Source organism: Mercenaria mercenaria, chromosome 7, assembly GCF_021730395.1.
Source record: "Mercenaria mercenaria strain notata chromosome 7, MADL_Memer_1, whole genome shotgun sequence".
Lineage (NCBI taxonomy): Eukaryota > Metazoa > Mollusca > Bivalvia > Venerida > Veneridae > Mercenaria > Mercenaria mercenaria.
In genome coordinates, this window is record NC_069367.1 from 41390511 (window position 1) to 41411206 (window position 20696).

The 20696-nt window shown below is 34.3% G+C and overlaps 2 protein-coding genes across 4 annotated transcripts; both read right to left on the reverse strand.

Annotated features, from left to right (window-relative positions):
- Positions 1-428: 428 nt before the first annotated feature.
- On the reverse strand, positions 429-2929 carry LOC128558556 (5-hydroxytryptamine receptor 1A-beta-like). The gene is made up of 2 exons (XM_053548207.1): positions 2773-2929; positions 429-2566 (listed from the first exon to the last, which is right to left on the reverse strand). The coding sequence occupies exon 2, from the start codon at positions 2564-2566 to the stop codon at positions 1334-1336; it is 1233 nt and encodes a 410-aa protein (XP_053404182.1). The 5' UTR covers positions 2773-2929; the 3' UTR covers positions 429-1333.
- A 5199-nt stretch (positions 2930-8128) lies between these two features.
- On the reverse strand, positions 8129-15882 carry LOC123554373 (alpha-2 adrenergic receptor-like). 3 transcript variants are annotated; one of them, XM_045344468.1, is made up of 2 exons: positions 15710-15882; positions 8129-9521 (listed from the first exon to the last, which is right to left on the reverse strand). In XM_045344468.1, exon 2 carries the CDS (start codon positions 9519-9521, stop codon positions 8301-8303), a length of 1221 nt encoding a protein of 406 aa, XP_045200403.1. In that variant the 5' UTR covers positions 15710-15882; the 3' UTR covers positions 8129-8300. The 3 variants fall into 3 exon arrangements, with proteins under 3 accessions (XP_045200403.1, XP_045200401.1, XP_045200402.1); XM_045344466.1 differs by lacking the exon at positions 15710-15882 and adding an exon at positions 9932-10004; XM_045344467.1 differs by lacking the exon at positions 15710-15882 and adding an exon at positions 9764-9920.
- Between the last annotated feature and the right edge of the window lie 4814 nt (positions 15883-20696).

The window sequence follows — 20696 nt, forward strand, 5'->3', positions numbered from 1 at the left end:
GCTATATCCAATGCTTCCAGCGAGCCTTCTCTTTCCTATTTTTGTATGTAACTTGAATTATTTGATTGTTTTTTATCAAATAAATGAAACGGAATTCTGATTTGCTCTTTTTGAGGAGTAAATAATTTATATTAAGTTTAAATAAGTATTGACTTCGTAACCATTTCGTGCATAGACCATTTTTAATGAAGTTGACTGATTTGTTAGGAGAACGGTGATAGCTTGGACCCCTTGCTACATGGTTATGATTTATAAAATTCATATAAACATATTTGACAAGGTGTACTGAATAAAATGAAAGACTACATTGTGGATGTTTTATGTTGTGTCTGTGTTCACATGCGCGAAATTGAATTATTTACCAAGATGTGAAATATCAGATCTGATGCTGAAGCCGTCAAAAGAAATAAATTAACAGAAGAACAATGTAGATATTTCTAATTTAAATATGCTATATACAATGTATTACAAAACTGATTTGTGAAAAGTATTACATTTGAAATTTATTATGCATTTCTAAACAATAGAATGTAGGCATTGATTTCTTTAAAGAATAAACAAAAAAGCCAGGCCATGAGAAAACCAACATAGTTCGTTTGTGACCAGCATGAATCCAGAGCAGCCTGAGCATCCGCGCAGTCTCGTCAGGATCCATGCTGTTCGCTAAAAGTTTCTCTAATTGCAATAGGCTTTGAAAGCGAACAGCATGGATCCTGACCAGACTGCGTGGATGCGCAGGCTGGTCTGGATCCATGCTGGTCGCAAACGCACTATGTTGGTTTTCTCATGGCGCTGCTCAAATGATATGAGCAAACAATCCCATTTTATGTCAAATTGGCGCAATTTATGTTATATGATGACTGCAACGCTTGTGGTGAATCCTTCTACAAATTATTTCAGGCACGGATAAATCTGTGGGTAGAAGCAACGAATTAAATAAAAACTCAGTCATTGAAGCTCTTTGAATATAAGCAATTCATGATTTATTTTCATAGACCTTCTGAAAATATAACAGCCACTCTTCTTTTGGTATTTTGTTCTTCAATGTTATAGCTACGCAGACCCATTGAAACGCGCAGAATATATCTCAGTTTCGATATAAGTAATCATCTGACATATAATCCCATCAAGACATGAACGAAGATCAAGGTTTAGACGTTTTTTTCACTATCATAGTTGCGTAATATATTATGGAAGAATGAAAGTTTAGTATGTTACCCTAACTATAATCTTTTGTTCAGTTTAGTATTTGTAGTTATCACTCGAAGTCATCACTCAGATTTTTATGTGGTTCACACCAGCCTTTGCATTCATTTTTTTTTTGTCAAAATGGTCAAAACCCACATTTTAAAAACTTCCTAAACTTGGAATTGAAAACACAGTAAATGACTGGATTGAAGACACTGTTCAGAACTGGCAATTTTAATGCAAACTGGATTACTGTTTTCAGTTCGTAATCTACCCCAGTACCAAGATAAATCCTCATGATTACTCTTATCACAAAGAAAGGGGTAAAACTCAGAATGAAAACAATTGATGCCGCAAACATCATAATGGTAAGGTTTCGTTCTATGACACTTTTGACTGCGACGAGTTTGACATAAGACTTTATGTCATTTTCATTTCGCTTTGATAAATTGCAGACAGAATGTGCCCTCGGGTTGACAGTAAGCATAGCAGGCCGATGATTTCCATCCTGAGACGTATGTGCTTTATCATTATCATCTCTGTATGAACTTTCCTCATCCACCCCTCTTGATACATCAAGGTCTTCCGATATATTCCAGTCACTACCTCCATCGGCATCACATGTACCGTAGCTTGTTTCCGTTATGCTCTGTTCGCGTTTGATGTTGTGTTGCAGTTTTGGCAGTTGCCGCTTCATTTTACGTCTCTGCTTCATCAAAATAAAAATTGCATTCGAATATGTCACAATGATGGTAACCCAAGCTATTAAGATGAGGAGAAAATCCAGTGCATAGAAAGAAGAAACAATAATCTTTAACTCTGGATCATCCGTAATCGTACAGTAATATCCAATTGTAGTCTTGTTATTTATACTTGATGTTGAAATTTCTATAGCAACTGTGTCATAAATGATCAAATTTCTAATTGCCAGTGCAAATGAAAATATGACAATACTAGCAACTATGTATTTGACTGCATGGATTTTTATCTGTTTAGCAAAAGGTTTGCAGATTCTTCTGTGCCTGTCTATTGAAATGACCCATAACAAAATACATGAACTTGCAACGGTCCACAAACTGAGAAAATGTGTCGCCTTGCAGAGAAACCTTTGAGTGTTTCCCACGTTTAGTATTACCTCAACAAGATTTGGGATAACCAGTAAACACACAATAAAGTCTACTACTGACAGGCTTATTATCAAGTTGACAGTCGTGGTTCCTTTTGACTTCGTTGTGTAAAAGATCATCGCAAAAATGTTGCCGATTATCCCCACTGCGCCCAGAATTGCTCCGCAAACAATAACAGGAAGTAGGCGCATGAAAATGTCGTGCTGTGTCTGGTAAATTATATCATCGCCTTTCGTGTTTGAATCTTGCATCTGAAAAATATACAGTCAATCGATGTGTATGTACCTAAAAGCAATTTAAAGCTATTTGTCGATATTCATTATAATGGAACTTGACGAAAGACTTTATTCTAGGAATGGTACTACCAATTTGCATAAAAACACACCATTAAATTGTCTATTTGTTTGTCAAACGCTAGTCGCATTCAATAATTAAAAGTAAATTATGAAATATTTACCTTGATTACGCTATGGAGACATAAAACTAATCAAGTCTGTGATGGAAAGTTTAGATAAGAATGTAATAATGATATAAAGTATTACATTATAATATAACATAGCTATAATTTCCGCCTAGAAACGTGATTTCTTTCTCGATGACAAGTTTACTAACAATTGTGACGACCAGTCATTAATTTCCTTCATATCATATTAATACTGATAGAAAAAGTTTAAAAATGTTTTTGACTTAGATGTAAAGAAAAGCAGTAGGATATTATTCAGAAATTATTGTAACGTTTTTATATATATTTAGCAAATAATATAGCACAAACAGCGATTTGTCATTGAATAAAATTATGTGTTTAGTTGCGAAGGACGCATCTGAACGACGAATAATGATTTTCCTCCAGACAAAAATCCCGTTTGGGATATATCATTTCAAATCCAATACGATGTCTAGAGTTTTATCTATATCCTTGGTGAAATCCTCCAAATATTTGCCTGTTTTATGGTTTTCTGTCCAACGCATCGCTACGACGCTTCCAGCTATGACGTATTTTAAAACGTATAAATTGTGACTTTACTACCAAATTATACAGAGTGTTGGTCTTCTTTGTTTAAGACTTATATCGCAGATGGTAATATATAGTTGAATAAGATCATTATTTGAAGTTAGATTCGAAGAAATAATATCGCGATGGCGCAGCCCGAGACTGTGATGATTTTTAGTTGAATAAGGTCATTGTTTAGAGTTCAAATGCGGGAGAATTATAATATGAGGGCGCGAAATCTTTGCCGTTTTTTTGTGGTTTTCCTTTCCAGCACGTCGCTTTGATGTTTTACACTGTGAAGTAATAATTGTGGCCTACAAACTGTGAATTTGTTGCAAAATAACAAAAGACAGCAGTTTGCTGTGTTTAACAGGAATACCAAATCGGGTCGTCTAATGATATAAGATATGTTATGTCTCATCTTTTCTGGTGAAAAAGCCCTCGTGTCATTATATCAGGACAACGCAAGTAAAGCTAGGTTGACGACCTCCTTAAAAAATATTTGGGTAGCCTCCTCCTTTTCCATTTGCAGCTGATATTTTAACACATACGTATATATATTTTTACAGAACTGATTTTAGATATGCTTCACATTTTTACATGGATGTTTTTAGAAATGTTTTACATTATCCATAGTGTTCTTTACATTTTTACATGGATGTTTTAGGTATGCTTTACATTTTTACATCAATGTTTACGCTTTACAGTTGGCGTTTGCAATATGACTTCTTCTCGGCGATATATGACCATTTTGTGTCGATTCGCCGTAAAACCCAACTCACTCTCTCACTCCTACTTTCCTCTACCTAGAAGCCGTTCAGTGCATTCAGCACGTACAATATTCATTCTTGGATGTGAAACGTGTTTTAAGGACAAATGTATGCAAATAAGGCACCTTAAGAGTGAATTAATGAAAAAAAAAAAAAAACAAGGAAGAATATCCAACAGGGAAAGCCGCATTCAAAAAACGCAGCCTCCCTCCCCCTCCCGACGTCTTTTCTGTTTAATGTCGTAGTTGTTCCGCACTCTGGTTTAATATGCGACAAGTCAGAAATCAGTGTTTAAAGGCAGCCACGTGTGTTGTTGTTCTGTTATTATTTTTGTAGACTGCGCAACTATAACCAGGGAGAGGCTTTAACAAAAACAATAACAGAAACATAAAACAACGAAGTCGAGTTTCTTTTACATCAGTTTTATTACAACAGATGCCCACACAATATCTGACTGATATTACTGATGAAAATACACAGCACAATTCAAAGTTAGAAATAAAAACGTATATCATGATTATTTCTTTGTCAACTGAATAATTATTGCCTATTGATCCCAAATAGATATGAACATACAGACGTTTTGACTGCCTTTTTAAGGCCATAAAATATTTTATATCACGTGACTTTAAAAATAAAATTAGTCTTAGTATGCTTATAGGGAAATTTTATGCATGTGCAATTGTAACATTTATGGATTTCTTACCAATGTTTCCCCATTTTAAATAAGACAGTTGTGCCTTTTGTCTAGAAACTTGGAATAAATTTCGATCTTATGTACAACCGAAATATAGCAACAGTGCCATTTTAATAAATTTACTGACAGATTGTCATTAATTCATTAAATGGTTTCCAGACTTTATTCTATGTTTTCCGGATAAATGACGTTACGCCATCACTTCCGGTTTATCAAACAAGCAGAACACCATAATTTATTGACTTTGTCCGAAGCATACGCGAAGCGGCGAAAGTGTTCTTTCAATTTATTGTTTTTTTTAAAAAACATTGTCTGTGTCATGTACTTAGTTCATGCTAATATATTTTAGCTCGACTCTGATGAAAGCTTCAAGCTTATTTGAACCACTCTCGAATCCGCTTCCTAGAAATAACAATACTGGTGTCATAATTATGAAAACTCACGACCTCAGGGTCATGTAGATAATAACGTATAACGATTTACATCATTTGGCAAGTCTATCAAAGGCTTCAGGGCAGTTTTACATGTATGATAGTTTCTCAAAATGTTCTAATTTTTTCAGGTTGGTCTTCTTGAAGCACTATCCTTGCGCTCGCTTGGCCATCTCATATTTTCGGTGTAAAATGAGCATCTATATTTTTCTATTTCTCTGTATTGAAATTCAGCTTTGGTATTTATGATCTTCAAAGATTTCTGCGACAAAGCATATAAAAGTTTTTTTATGGAGATGTTTTGGCAATTTCTATTTTTATTTTGTAAAATTATAAGACACACGAAGTAATGAAATGGCATATTTTGGACAATGATTTTTCTTTCATTTTTTTAATTTAGTATGAATTCAACACGCATTCCTTTATCAGGTGGCAAAGTTTTCAAATTGAACGTTCAAATATAAAACCTTTATTTAATGAATTTTAAGGATAGACGGTATACATTTTCCTAGTGTTTACCATATCACCTCTTCATTTGGAACAATCGGGCTATAAATTTAGTCACGGTTTTTTATTACCGGTGGTGTTTTATCACTGACAGCCCATCTGTGTTCTTTTAATTGTTTTTATTGTACTTGTGATCCAATTGTATTGTACTTCAGATCTAATTGTGTTCATATTTTTAGCTCACCTGAGCATTGCTCAGGTGAGTTTTTATGATCGCTCGATGTCCGGCGTCCGTCGTTTGTCGTGTATCGTCTGTCGTCCGTCAACATTTAGCGTGTGTATGCGATAAAGGCTGTATTTTTTAACTGATCTTCATGAATTTTAGTCAGAATGATTATCTTGATGAAATCTAGAATAAGTTTGAATATCGGTCATCTGGGGTAAAAAACTAGGTCACTAGGTCAAATCAAAGAAAAACATTGTGTATGCGATAGAGGCTGTATTTTCCAATTGATCTTCATGAATTTTTGTCAGAATGATTACCTTGATAAAATCTAGGCTGAGTTTGAAAATGGGTTATCTGGAGTCATAAGCTAGGTAAGTATGTCAAATCAAAGGAAAACATTGTGTATGCGATAGAGGCTGTACTTTACAATTGATCTTCATGAATAATGGTCAGAATGATTCCATTGATGAAATCTAGACCGAGTTTGAAAATGGGTTATCTGGGATTAAAAACTAGGTCACTAGGTCAAATCAAGGAAAAAATTGTGTATGCGATAGAAGTTGTATTTTTCAATTGATCTTCATAAATTTTGGTCAGAATAATAACCTTGATGAAGTCTAGTCTACGTTTGAATATGGGTCATCTTGAATCAAAAATTAGGTCACTAGGTCAAATCAAGGAAAAACCTTGTGTATGCGATAGAGGCTGTATTTTTCAACTGATCTTCATGAATTATGGTCAGAATGATTGCCATGATGAAATCTAGGTAAATTCGAATATGGATCATCTGGGGTCAAAAACTAGGTCACTAGGTCAATTCAAGGAAAAGCCTTGTGTATGCGATAGAGGCTGTATTTTTCAATTGATCTTCATGAAATTCAGTCAGAACGATTGCCTTGATAAAATCTATGTCGACTTTGAATGTGGATCATCTGGGGTCAAACACTAGGTCATTAGGTGAAATTAAAGAAAAAACAGTGTGTATGCGATAGAGGCTGTATTTTTCAGTTGATCTTCATAAAATTTGGTCAAAATGATTGCCTTGATAAAATCTAGGCCAAGTTTAAATATGGGTTATCTTGGGTTAAAAACTAGGTCATTAGGTCAAATCAAAGAAAAAACAGTGTGTATGCGATAGAGGCTGTATTTTTCGACTGATCTTTATAAAGTGTAGTCAGAATGACTGCCTTGATAACATCTACGTAAAGTTTGAATACGGGTCATCTGGGGTCAAAATCTAGGTCACTAGGTGATATCAAAGAAAATACTTGTTTAAACTTAAGAGACCACATTTTTGGTCCAATCCTAATGAAAATTGGTCAGAATATTTGTTCCATGAAATCACGAGGTCAAACATGTTTACACTGTTATAGTGTGTTTCTCAGGTGAGCGACCTATAGCCTTTTGGTCCTCTTGTTTGTAAAAGGCACTCATTTACACATGCCTATAGACACCTCTGTGGAGGATGCTGCGTTCTAGAAACGTGGCAATCCGCGTGTGATTTTTGTCCTTTCATCCTATACATAATAATCTTGTTCGATTAAATTAATCTTTATCTTTTTTATTAATTACATTTGCTATATTAAAAGTGATGCAATCTTCTCAACAAACTCCAATATTTTATACTTGCACATGCTTAATAAAGATGTAGACATCTGACAGCAATGCGTCTGCAGCTCTTGCACGTAAACGTATTGTACACAAATATCTAAACACCCACCAAAGATAATTCATATGGCAAGGTATACTGAATACAATGAAAGACTAATTTGCGTTTGATTTTATAATTTGTCTGTGTTCAGATATGAAATATCAGATTTGGTGTTGAAACAGTCAAATAGAAAAAGTACACAGAAGAACAATATAGATATTTCTACTTTAGATATGCTATATATAATGTATTTTATAACCAAATTTTAAAATGTTGTCTTAAATAAACAAATGATATGAGACCAAAATGAACAGATTATTTTGGGAAAAACAAAAAAAAAATGCAACGAATCCCTCTACATTCAATGATTGACAATTTGTATTGTTTTTTTTATGTCATATTGGAGCAATGTATGTTATACGACTGCAGCACTTAAGGTGAATCTTTGTACAAATCCTTTCAGGCACGGATGTATCTGTGGATAGAACCAACGAACTAAATAGGTTCCTCACAGAAAGGAAATATATCACAAGCGAAGTTTGAAACATAAAGAAGGGAAAGAAATTAAATCAATAACCAAATTAACAACTAAGTCATGGAAGCTCTTTGAATATATACATGATTTATTTTCATATTTTCCACTATCATACTTGCATAATATATTCCGGGAGAATGAAATTTCAGTCTGTTAGTTGTTCAGGTCAGTATTTAAAGTAATCACTCCATTTTTTACTTCTAACATGGATCACACCAGCCTTGCATTCATTTTTTGTCAAAATCGCCAAAACCCACATTTTAAGAACTTTCTAAACTTGGAATTGAAAACACAGTAAATGACTGGATTGAAGACACTATTCATAACTGGTGATCTTAATGCAAACTGGATTCCTGTTTTCAGCTCGTAATCTATCCCAGCACCAAGATAAATTCTCATAATTACTTTTGTCACAAAGAAAGGTGTAAAACTTAGAATGAAAACAATTGATGCCGCAAACATCATAATGGTAAGATTCCGTTCTATGACACTTTTGACTGCGACGAGTTTGACATAAGAATTTATTATGTCATCTGCATTTCGCTTGGTTAAATTGCAGACGGAAAGCGGCTGATGTTTTCTATCCAGAGACGAATAAGTATTATCATCATTATATCTATGTGAACTTTCCTTATACAGCTCTCTTGATGCATCAAGGTCTTCTGAAATATTCCAGTCACTACCGCCGTCGACATCATATGCGCGGCAGCTTGTCTCAATTATGCTCAATTCGCGTTTGTTGTTGTACGTGTGTTGCAGTATTGGCGGTCCCCGCTTCATTTTATGTCTCTGCTTCATTAAGATGAAAATTGCATTCGAATATGTCACAATGATGGTAACCAAAGCTACTAAGATAAGAAGAAAATCAAGTGCATAGAAAGAAGAAACGATAATCTTTAAGTCTGGATCGTCCGTAATTGTACAGTAATATCCAATTGTAGTCCTGTTAATACTTGATGTTGAAAGTTTCATAGCAACTGTGTCATAAATGATCACATTCCTAATTGACAGTGCAAATGAAAGTATGATGATAGCAGCAACTATATATTTGACTGCATGGATTGTGATCTGTTTAGCAAAAGGTTTACATATTCTTCTATGCCTGTCTATTGAAATGACCCATAACAGAATACATGAACTAGCGATGGTCCACCGACTTAGAAAATGTGTCACCTTGCAGAGTAACCTTTGACTGTTTCCCACGTTTAAAATTACCTCAACAAGATTTGGGATAACCAGTAAACACACCATAAAGTCTACTATTGAAAGGCTTATTATCAAGTTGACACTCGTGGTTCGTTTCGACTCTGTTGTGTAAAAGATTATCGCTAAAATGTTGCCGATGATCCCAACAGCGCCCAGAATCGCAATACAAACAATAACAGGAAGCAGGCGCATGAAAATTTGGTGCTGTGTCTGGTAAAGTATATCATCGCCACTCTTGTTCGAATCTTGCATCTGAAAATATACAGTAAATCGATGTTTATGTCCCTAAAATCATTTTAAAACTTTTTGTCGCTGTACAGTTTGGTGGTGCGAAACGAACTAATGGATACACAAACGATGAACACTTTATTCTAGGAATGATACTGTCAGTTTTCATGAAATAAAATCACACCATTAAATAGTTCTTTTTTTCACGGTAGTTGCAGTGCCAACTGACCATTCATCAATAAATAAGTAAATTTTAAAATATTTACCTTGATAACGCTATGGAGACATGAAACATAAAACCAATCAGGTCTGTGGTAGAAAGTTTTGATAATAATATAATAAAGATATAAACTAGTACATTATAATATAAAGTAGCTAGATCTATAATTTCCGTCCAGAAAGGCGATTTCGTTCTTAATGACAAGTTCGCTTACGATTGTGTTTGTTCGATCAGCACGACCAGTCATTCATTTCCTTCATACCAAATTAAGACTGTAAAAATGTAAGATATTTATGATTTATATGTAAAGAAAGACAGTAGGATATTATTCATAAATTGTAGTTGCGTTTTCAGTTTTATTTAATAAATAATATAGCACAAACAGAGATTTGTCATTGAATGAAGTCATGAATCAGTGCATTCAGCAAGTACAATATTCTTTTTCAATCAGTCATTCTAAGGTGTGAAACATATATTAGGGACAATTTTATGCAAATAAGGCACCTTAAGAGTGACTATTGAAGGTCTTCATACAATGCATTTTCTGCTGTTTCTCTTCCGTCAGTTATCTCTAACCCCCTTATTTTCAGAATAAAATGCATATCATATTTCAAGAAATAACTATCTATGCACAGTCTAGCATCACATGAAGAAATTATTTTCTCAATTATGTCATTGCTCTCAGTTCTTTGATATCGCTTCCTTGCTCATCCACTCACTACAATTAGTTATCAATGTCTACTGTGTTTTGTACTTTTAAGACTTCATGGCGTCATTTCTGTTTAATGTCTTATTTTGCCACACTCTGCTTAAATATACGACTGTCAGAAATCAGTGCCTAAAAGGCAGTCACTTGTGTTGTTGTACTTATTCTGCTATTAATTTTAACCAGTGAGATTATTTAACAAAAATCAATAACAGAAACAAAAACAAAACTAGAGGGCCATGAATTTGGTTGTTTGGTTGAACAAATTTATTTTCATAAGCTTCACTAACAAAAACTAGATGAGAAGGTCATGGTAAACGTTAATCAAGATAACTACTGAAATCTGTTTAAAAATTAAACTGGTAATACAAATTTCTTTGCTGTAGCTCTAAACACAAGAAAGTAGTTTAGTAGTTCAGGGTTACGAATATTAAAGGTAAGTATTGAAATCAGTATCAAAAGTTATAAACGTGGTCCAAACATAAGAAAGTAGGTCAGAAGGTCATGATTAAGACAGTTCAAGGTGAATATTGAAATCTGTTTCAAACATTATGATTGTGGTCCAAATTTCTTTGCCACTGCTTCAAAACAAATAAGTCTTTGTAAAACAAGGGACCATCCGGGCGTGGCCTATATTGACCCCAGGGTCATGATTTAAACAATCTTGGTAGAGAACCACTAGAGCATAACACAAACTAAATATCTAAGCTCTGGGCCTTATGGTTTAAGACAAGAATTTTAAAGGTTTTTCCTTGTACAAGTCTATTTAAACCATGTGTCCCCCGGGGCGAGGCCATATTTAACCCTAGGGGGTAATTTGAACAATCTTGGTAGAGAACCACTGGATGCTGCTACATTCCAAATATCAAAGCGCTAGGACCTGTGGTTTTGGACAAGAAGATTTTTTAATTTTCCCCTCTATAAGTCTATATAAACAATGTGATCCCCGGGGTGGGGCCATATTTGATCCTAGGGGGATAATTTAAACAATCTTGGTAGAGGACCACTAGCTGATGCTACATTCCAAATATCAAAGCCCTATGACCTGTGGTTTTGGGCAAGAAGATTTTTAAAGTGTTTCATTTTGGTTGCCATGGTAACCAGAGTCCTGCTTTGAATTCAATTCTTTGAAATTTTTTTAAAAAAGACCATCCAAGGAACATCCCTATGAAGTTTCATCAAAATTGGATTGATGGTTTAGGAGGAGATGTTGTTTAAACGAAAGTGTGGACGGATGGACACAGACGAGAAAAAAGAGAACAACAAATTCGAGGTTCTTTCACACCAGTTTTATTACAACAGATACCCACACAATATTTGACTGACATTAATTATACAAAAAAAATGTGAAAATACAGAGCACAATTCAAAGGTATATCATGATTGTTTCGTAGTCAACTAAATAATTATTGCTTATTTATAATAAATAGATATGAACATACAGACTGCCTTTTATGGCCATAAAATAGCTCGTATTTACATAAAACAAACAAAAAGACTTGGTGTTCTTATAGTGAATTTTTATGCATGTGCTATCATAACATTTATGGTTTTCTTATCAATGTTTCCTCATTTTAAATAAGGCAGTTGCGCCTTTTGACTAGAAACTTGGAATAAATTTCGATTTTCTGTACAACCGATCTTGATACTACATGCGTGAATCTAACATACAGATGGAAGAACTGTGAATAATTAAGGAATGAAGAAAAAAAGATATGTAAAAAGAAAAAAAGAACTGTTTGTAAAACATGCATGCCACTATATAAAATCTGTCAAATAATAAGGCATAAATCAGTAATATAAAGTATAATTTCAGGATATCATACATTGACAGGTTAAAATGTGAATTGGCTCATCGTAATAATAGGTCCTTCACCTAATTATAAAAAGTGCAAAAGAACAATATGTTTATTAAATGCGACTACTTTTGGTGTCCCTAGACAAAAGTCTTTCCCCAATATCAATGCCATTATTCCAACATTGAAAACGTCCAAAATGTCTGCACCGCTCTGAAATCTCTCAAAAGGTTAATTTGTCTGGTGGTTAAATATTAAAACTTTCTTGTTTCAATCAATAAATCTGTTGAATATCAAAAATGTTATTGTTACAATTAGAATTATTATGTTTTATCATAGGCAGATAAGAACAAAGTTATCCACTGAATAGCTTAACCATTGCCTTGCTAATTTTTTATAATGAACATGTCCGTTTCCAATTTGGACAGTTCGATTTACTGTTGAAAGGGGTGCTTACCAAAAAAAGATACTGGCAGATATGAAAATTAACTGTTGTAGATCATGATCTACAATGCCGAAATCACATACGACAGAAACGTAGCCCAACGGAAATTACTGGTAGTTACCTGGAAGCAGCATTGTGAAGTTATTGACTAAATTCTAAGATTTATGGGAAACTTTCAGCCCGACTATACTCAGTCAGTGATCTTTTAAACAAAAAACACTATAACAGTTACATATGTATAATCACCAAGTCGTTTTAGGAAGTACAGTCAGGCTCGTAGTCAATATCCGTTCACTGATCGACGTGCATGTGCAAAACGATTTACTTCCGATTTTATTTAAAGAAGGGACAGACTATACATAACACGAATATCAATGATAATGATACTAACTTCGTTTGAAAAAAAATCACACGTAAAAGCAAGTATATATATAGCAAGCCCGGTTTGTTCTAAAATGCAATATTTAAGTTGTAATACCATATATTATACCAGATTTATATAGCGCCCTTTTCATGATAAAACGAGTTCAAAGGCGCTTTACAAACTTAATACAGAACAGAAGAGATATACACATGAGTAATGAAACCTTCAAACGAACAAGAATTCATTTGATAACATAATTATTATGGTTTTCTTAAAACAAAGAAGCTCTATAGCCTAAGCAACATATAGACATGTCAATACATGTACATCTCATCACGCAAGTAAACATACAAAATGTATAAATGTATAAAAACTCTAAACACAATTATACTGCTTAAATGGATGTTCAACTTTGTCAGAGAATTATCATACAAATGTAGATACGTAACTATGTTTCCATGTATAGTACTTATAAAAATGCATAAAACTGAGTTATATATGACAGGTTAGGATGTAGTGTTGAAAATTGATGTAGATTGTAACATATCAGTTTATACATTTATTTTCTTTCCACAAACTACGTAAGATTATGAGTTTCCCAGGGTAAAATTGTTCTATTTGCGATTTTCCGCAACTTTAGATCTTGGGAAATAGTGACTTTGACGTCAGTAAATTGTTAAATAACATGCGAAAAATAAAGTTTTCTGTTTCCTTTTAATTGACTAACTTATCTTTGATCGATTTCACGAAAGCAACGCCTTGTTATCCCTTTAACATATAACCCATTTAACACGAGTAATTTATATTCAAGTGAAAATATGATAAACAATGATGATACATTCAATATTGACAAGGTGTAAGGCCTGAAAGATGCCAAAGATGCTAAAAGGGTCTTAACTTGTAACAATGGTGATATTGAAAATCAGAGGTAAAATATGTCGTGTTATTAGAATTCAAAAGTGGAGAATTTTGTCGTGTCATTCGTCTACATCGTATAGGCCTACTGTAGCAGTAAATGCTCAGATAAAAACTCTAGGACCAGTTCTAAATTAATATTGTAACCTAACATCTTGAATTTTATCTTTTAGATATAACTGTGTGAGCATTGTGTAGTATGTTTGAAGTAGTAAGTGATGGCACCAGTAACCAGGTGGGGGTAAGATAGGCTCACGAGGAAGGATGCTGTTAAGCTGTTCGTTTCCATATTATTATTCATGTTTTATGCTTTCTATTTTTTTCTTATCACCACCATCCACAATATGATTGCATCAGAACACACTGTTCATTCTCCCTATTCATGAATTGTTAGACATTGTAGGTTCCAGCATGAAATGTATGAATACATGGAGATATATTATTACATATGAAACTAATATGAAACTATAATGTGGTTATATCATGTCAGGATATTGAACCACGGCAACTACATTTTATTACAAAGTATAACACGAAAAGATATACAACAATCCTTCATTCCGATTTTGGCCCGTCCATATATATACAACAATGGGTCGATAAAAGAAGATAAAAATAATGTTATCAGAGAAAGTTTCCATTTACGTTTAACTTAAATAAATACATTCTCAATAAACAGTTAGCATTTAAATAGATGAAAGGAATACTTGAATAAAAATATGTTTTTACGAAATGTCTCAACAGTAATTCCCTTGTTTATTTTTCTGACACGACATGTTATAAGAAATATTTTGCGTATGGAAATGTTTGCCACAAAGAATATTCATAGACATTGCTCTATACATTAGTTTTAAATTCAAAGAAGACAAATTAAATTCCCTCCAGTCCTAATTTTGATTAATGTAAATTATGTTGTTCTTAATATTTCTAACGTCAAGTATAATATCAGCCTCAGAATTTGCAAGGGCTGCTGGCAATGTTATTGCTGCAACAACAACAACAACAGCAGCAGCAGCAACAACAACAACAACAGAAAACAAAAAAAAAAAATAACGCACATCCGGAATCGCTGATACTGTGCATCTTAGAAGTAATAATATGACACAAGACAGTATGCAATGTACTCCTAAGTGTCTTTGATCCCTATATACGAAATTTTATGCGACAAATTAGTGATGTCTTAAGGTTCATGTAAAGTGTTTGAGACTGCCCCTCGGGTGAATTTTCGTTTCCTGTTTTGAGACCTCATAGGCCTTTGTTTTTCATACATTGTAGACCAAACAGTTCAGAAAGAGTAGAGGTGTCATTCAAGAGAGGTTGTTTTGTTCGGTACAATAATATTTCTCTTATATCACATGTACTTTGTTTGTCCACATTCTGTTTTGTAAATAATATGAAACTTCTTTTTTTCAAAAATATTTTGACATTAGGTCTATACTTATTGTGTGCCTAACATATTTCTCCAGGTACTCCAGTGTTAAAATTGCTACAATACATCTACATTTCAAAAAGTTGCAAAAATTGCAAAACGAAAGTGAAAGTAGAGCTGTCAAAATGACAAAATACTCCTATATTTCAGAAAATATGTAAGTTAACCGTATTTCAATACTGGGAGTACCTAGATAAATATGTAAGAGACACAAACAAAACCTATTTAAAGAAAAAATACTTTTGAAAAAGAAGTTTGATATTTTCTACAAAATAGAACTGTGGCGATCGAAGTACATGTAAGTTTTGACAAAATACTTATTCTCAAAGAAGCTTACCTTTGTATAATGTATTCCATACTTCCTCTGAAAAATTCAGAGTATTTATAATAAATAGCAACGAGCTTTGAAGAATAAATTTCAAAAATCAAAATTCACCCGAGGGGTGGTTTCCAAACACTTTACATGAACCTTAACATCTTTGTTATAATGGTTTTTGTAATGATTGAGTGTTTCTGTTAGTAATCCAGTGAATAATTTCATAGACGTGACTTTTATATCAGGACAATGAACTTATAGACTTTGTTCGGAGCATACATGTAATGGTGAAACTCTTCTTTCAACTTATTGGTTTTTAAAAAAATACATTGTCAGTGTCATATAGGTAAAAGCATATAACGATTTACATTATTTATATCTATCAAATACTTCGGGCAGTATTACGATAGTTTCTCAAAATGTGCTCTTTTTCAGGTTGGTCTTCTTGTAGCAGTATTCTCGCGCTCGCTTAGCCATCTCATATTATCGGCATATATATTTTATTAAATCTTAATATCGAAATTCAGCTTTTTTTGAAAATATTCATTACTAAGTCAGACTTTTGCGACAAGGTATATAAAAGATTTTATGGAGATGTTATAATACTTTCTATTTGTATTTTGTAAAATTATAAGTCACACAACGTAATGAAAAACAATTCTAGTAATAAATCAAGTAAATTTTAAGCCTCTAAAATTACACATTTTTATCTGATGTCTAATCCTTACTTACGGATCCAGGGGCAAAAAACAATGTTGATACAGATAACAATCTGCTGGAGTTACTTCCCCTTCTAATGATGAAAACTTTATATATGAAAAATATGACAGAACAAACGGAAGTCAGTCTAGAATAGTAAGGACAGTTTATAGTCTTAATATACAATCACCATTTCTTCTCAAATAAAAATGTGCAATTTTGTAAAGTTTCTAAAGTAATTCAATCCGTTTATTTGTGAAGAAAAGTGCATAAATATAGGTAATATATTTTTTGAAAGGTGGTTTGTAAATTCTAACAAATAAACTCATTTTTGAATTATAAGGCCTTTAATTTAACATGAATTGGAAGGATTCCGAAATGGATACCGTAAAAAATTGATTTTTGTCCCCTTTTTCTGATAATTCAGGAAAAATTAATGATACATTCTCGTAGTGCATAGTACTCCGACACTGAACACAGTGATTTTGCTCATCAGAAGTATGGATGAGAGAGAAGAATCTATTTGAAGACAGTAATAGAGCAAACATGTTATAAAAAGATGCTCATAAAATATATTATTTTGTGAATGCGTAATCTCTCGTCGTTATTTTTAGTATGAAACAAAGTAACTATATTTAATCTTCAGAAATGAAGAGAATACTTAAGTGATAGGAAGGCATCCTGTTACAGTATAGTGTCTTATTGATTTTTACAGCCTTTTGTCTCACGGAACTGTATATAGACTCCATGATATGCAGTTGCTAAAGCAAACGGTAATTGAATTGTTTTGATACTTGTTTTCCGTTCTGTTTGGTTGGACCCTTAATTGATCTTTCTTTTTTGTTTTACATAGTGTGCCTTTCGTGACTTTTCGATTTATTAGGAATTCACCTGGAATTTATCTAAACTTTCTGATTTTCGTGTCGGGTATTTAACGTAACGTAAACATCAACGTCACATCCTGGCAATGTTTTGTATGTAACGTCATTTTTAAAAAGGTATCGAACCTGGATTTGCGTCGTTATTGCTATATTCCACTATATCTAAGATATTGGTGCCCAAAGAAAATCAACAGAAATGACAAAGAAACTACACGAGAGACACAGAAAGCCGTCATTACTGCACAGCTGAAAAAGATTGAAGATGTTATGTGGCGACGTCGACATGGTGGAATTCAACACGATTCTTGAAGCAGTAGAGGCCAAGTTCAAGTCACTGAAAGGTACTAATGAGAAGATACTAGCGCAAACTGATGGCGAAGATTTATTGACTGAAATGATAGAGACCAATGATTACATGCTGAGCGTAAAAAATCAGATCAGAAGTCTACAAGCTTTTAAGAACAACCGCAAATCTTCGTCCCAATCTATCCAAGCCGCAACTACCCCCAGTAGTAATGTCCAGCCTACCGGGTCCAGTTTTCAACATACAGGGTCCAGTTTCCATCCTTCAGCGTATCGTGTCCAACCTACGGAGGGTATCCGGTCTACAGAGGTGTATCCCACTGACGTCTGCCCTGGAGAACCATTCAGCAACGCAAGCGTCCAATCACAGAATATAGCCACAGGCAGAGTACAGTATACATGCCAACCTGTAAGTAACGCTTCTATTAATTCTACAAAATCGTCTATTTTCCATAGACTTCGAAACTTACGCTCCCTACTTTCAACGGGGATATTTTACGTTGGCAAACGTTCTTGGACCCATTCGAATCCAGAGTGCATCTGAATTTTTATCTAACTGATGTGCAAAAGTTCAGCTACTTGCAATCTCAGCTTGAATCTGAAGCAGCCAAAACTATTGAAGGTTTAACGCTGACCAATGCCAATTATGCTCGAGCGGTAGATTTACTGAAAGAAAGGTATTGTCGCCGACAAAACATTACCCACGCCAGTATGCAAGTCCTTCTTCAGCTTCCAGCCCCGACAAATAGTACCCATAGCTTGCGCAGTTTCTACGATAAGATGGAATCGTATATCAGTAGTCTAGAGTCCAATGGTCAGTATCAGGACACATATGGCAACTTCATATAATATTAGATAAGTTACCGGGAGAAGTGCGACGTAACCTAGCCCAAGAGCACGGCGACAGTGACTGGCAGCTACTAGATCTACGCAAGGCAATATCCAGGGAAATAAATATATTAGATGCAGGCGGTCCTGTAAGTCACCAGCCGGAAGTAGACATGTATGTTTTATACTGGTACAAAGACGAAACGAACTGCGCCAGTTTCTTCCAATTCCATGATTTCCCCTAAAAGATCCCACAGAAACCCAGTCAAGTGTGCCTTCTGTCAGGAATCACACAGTTCCATAGATTGTCCCAAGTACCCTGACGTCCCATCCAGACTAGCAGTCGTGAAAAAGAATCGGCTATATTTCGACTGCCTTGGTTCACACATGATGTCCAGATGCAAGTCACGTCGTACATGTCAAAGGTGCCACAAGAAGCATCACACAAGTATTTGCAAGCCAGAAAACGCCCGCAACCTAGTAGACTTACATAGACTCAAACCATAGGCCCAAAGGCATCAGCTCAAGCATCCTATCCCCAACCGGAAATATCGATGCACGCATCATCAACCCAAATATGCCTATCCAGAGTTTTACTGAAGACAACCATCGCCCCTTATATGTTCCAGAGAAAACCATTCTTTAGACGCTACTATCCTATTTGATGAAGGATCACAACGATCGTACATAACATAGTCGTTCGCGCAAGAATTACAACTGCTAAGGGAGACAACCGAGACAATTTGTTTGTCGGCATTTGGAGGGAGGAGTGACGGAGTTCAGCACCTTGATAGCACTACCTTCTACTTGATAACAGATTCTAAGCAAAAGATCCCAATCAGAACTCTTATTGTCCCGACCAAAGCAAATCCCATTACTAATCAACTGAAAGATTCCACGGTTAATTTAACATACTTACGAGGTCTTAAAGGGAAATCCTATAGTTTTTTATGCTCATCTTTCTGCGCAGCCGACACTTTCTATGGAAAACTGAACTGAAGTCAACATTTGTTGAAACATGTTACAGACAATCTTAAATATGAGGAATTTTGAATGAAATAACATTTTTGATAAGTTATATAAGTAATCAAAATTAATGTTGATACTGGATTATGTTGTATTGACAAGTATCATGCCTGACAGGTATCTTGCTATTTTTGTGGTTGTGTTTTCACATCACATTTTAGTACAAAGACAGTGTTGTTCATATAATGTAAAGCAATTGACTTAGTACTGATAAGACAATATCACCTTTCAGATTATTTAGTATTCAATTATAGAAAGAATTAAGAATTTTTAAAACTTTTTTTTTTAACTTTGAGCAAACATACATGTAATCAATTTGGCCAGGTTCGCGCCATCTCCGTCCGAACAGGTGTTGTATTCTAGCGGTCTTAACATAAAATTTAGCCTGGTGACCCATACATTTTTAGCCATTTTTATGCTCACAATACAATTAACTATACACAGGAAGAAAAAGAAAAAATTCTATGAAAAAGTTTTTTCAAAATTTAAAAAAGTATTATTCACTATGGGTATTTTTCATTGAAAAAAGTTCACAAAAGTAAATATGAAACAATATTTATTTCATTTATACCCATTATTGTAAGGATAGAGTATTACAAATTTGACTATGATATCAAATAAGTATATAATAAAATCTGTAAAAAGAAAAAAACGTATTGTGCTGCCTGGATGTATATTTTGGTTGGTATGTATAAAAAAGCAGATAATTATGAACATGTTGAAAAATCGCTGGCAGTTTCAGCAACAGTCGGTGTGTTCAAAACATCTTTTCACAAAAACAAGCCTGGTGACCTATTGTTTTTATTTGTTCATTGTTTTCAGCACAAATTTTCCTATCATATATGTGAAATAAAAAAAATTCTATGAAAGGAAAAAAACTATAGGAATTCTCTTTAATTGAGCCAATCCAGTGAACAGTGACAGTTGTTTTAACATATCCCTACTCATCGGCGCTGATTTCTACTGAGATATTGTTGACGATGAGGCACGACGCGTAGATGGTCCCACGGCAGTGAGGTCCAAGATTGGTTACCTATTATCCGGACGCTTACCTGATTCGAGCTCCAGAGATTCTACCCAGCATGCACTGAACGTCATCACTTCCTGTGCAAATAAAGTCCACAGCCTAGAGAAATTATGAGAGATAAAGAGCATGGGGATCGCCGATAGTTACGACGACGAGAAGATCACAGACTACTTTGAGAATTATCAGCAGAATGCCATTCAGTAGAGTAATGGATGCTACACTGCCCGGTTACCATGGAAACAAG

Excerpts from the sequence above, each read along its gene's own strand:
- LOC128558556 (XM_053548207.1), bottom strand. The coding sequence starts at position 2,566 with ATGCAAGATTCAAACACGAAAGGCGATGATATAATTTACCAGACACAG.
- LOC123554373 (XM_045344466.1), bottom strand. The coding sequence starts at position 9,964 with ATGACTGGTCGTGCTGATCGAACAAACACAATC. Across the intron at positions 9,522-9,931 it reads CTGATCGAACAAACACAATC|ATGCAAGATTCGAACAAGAG; the intron begins GTAAGCGAACTT and ends GTATATTTTCAG.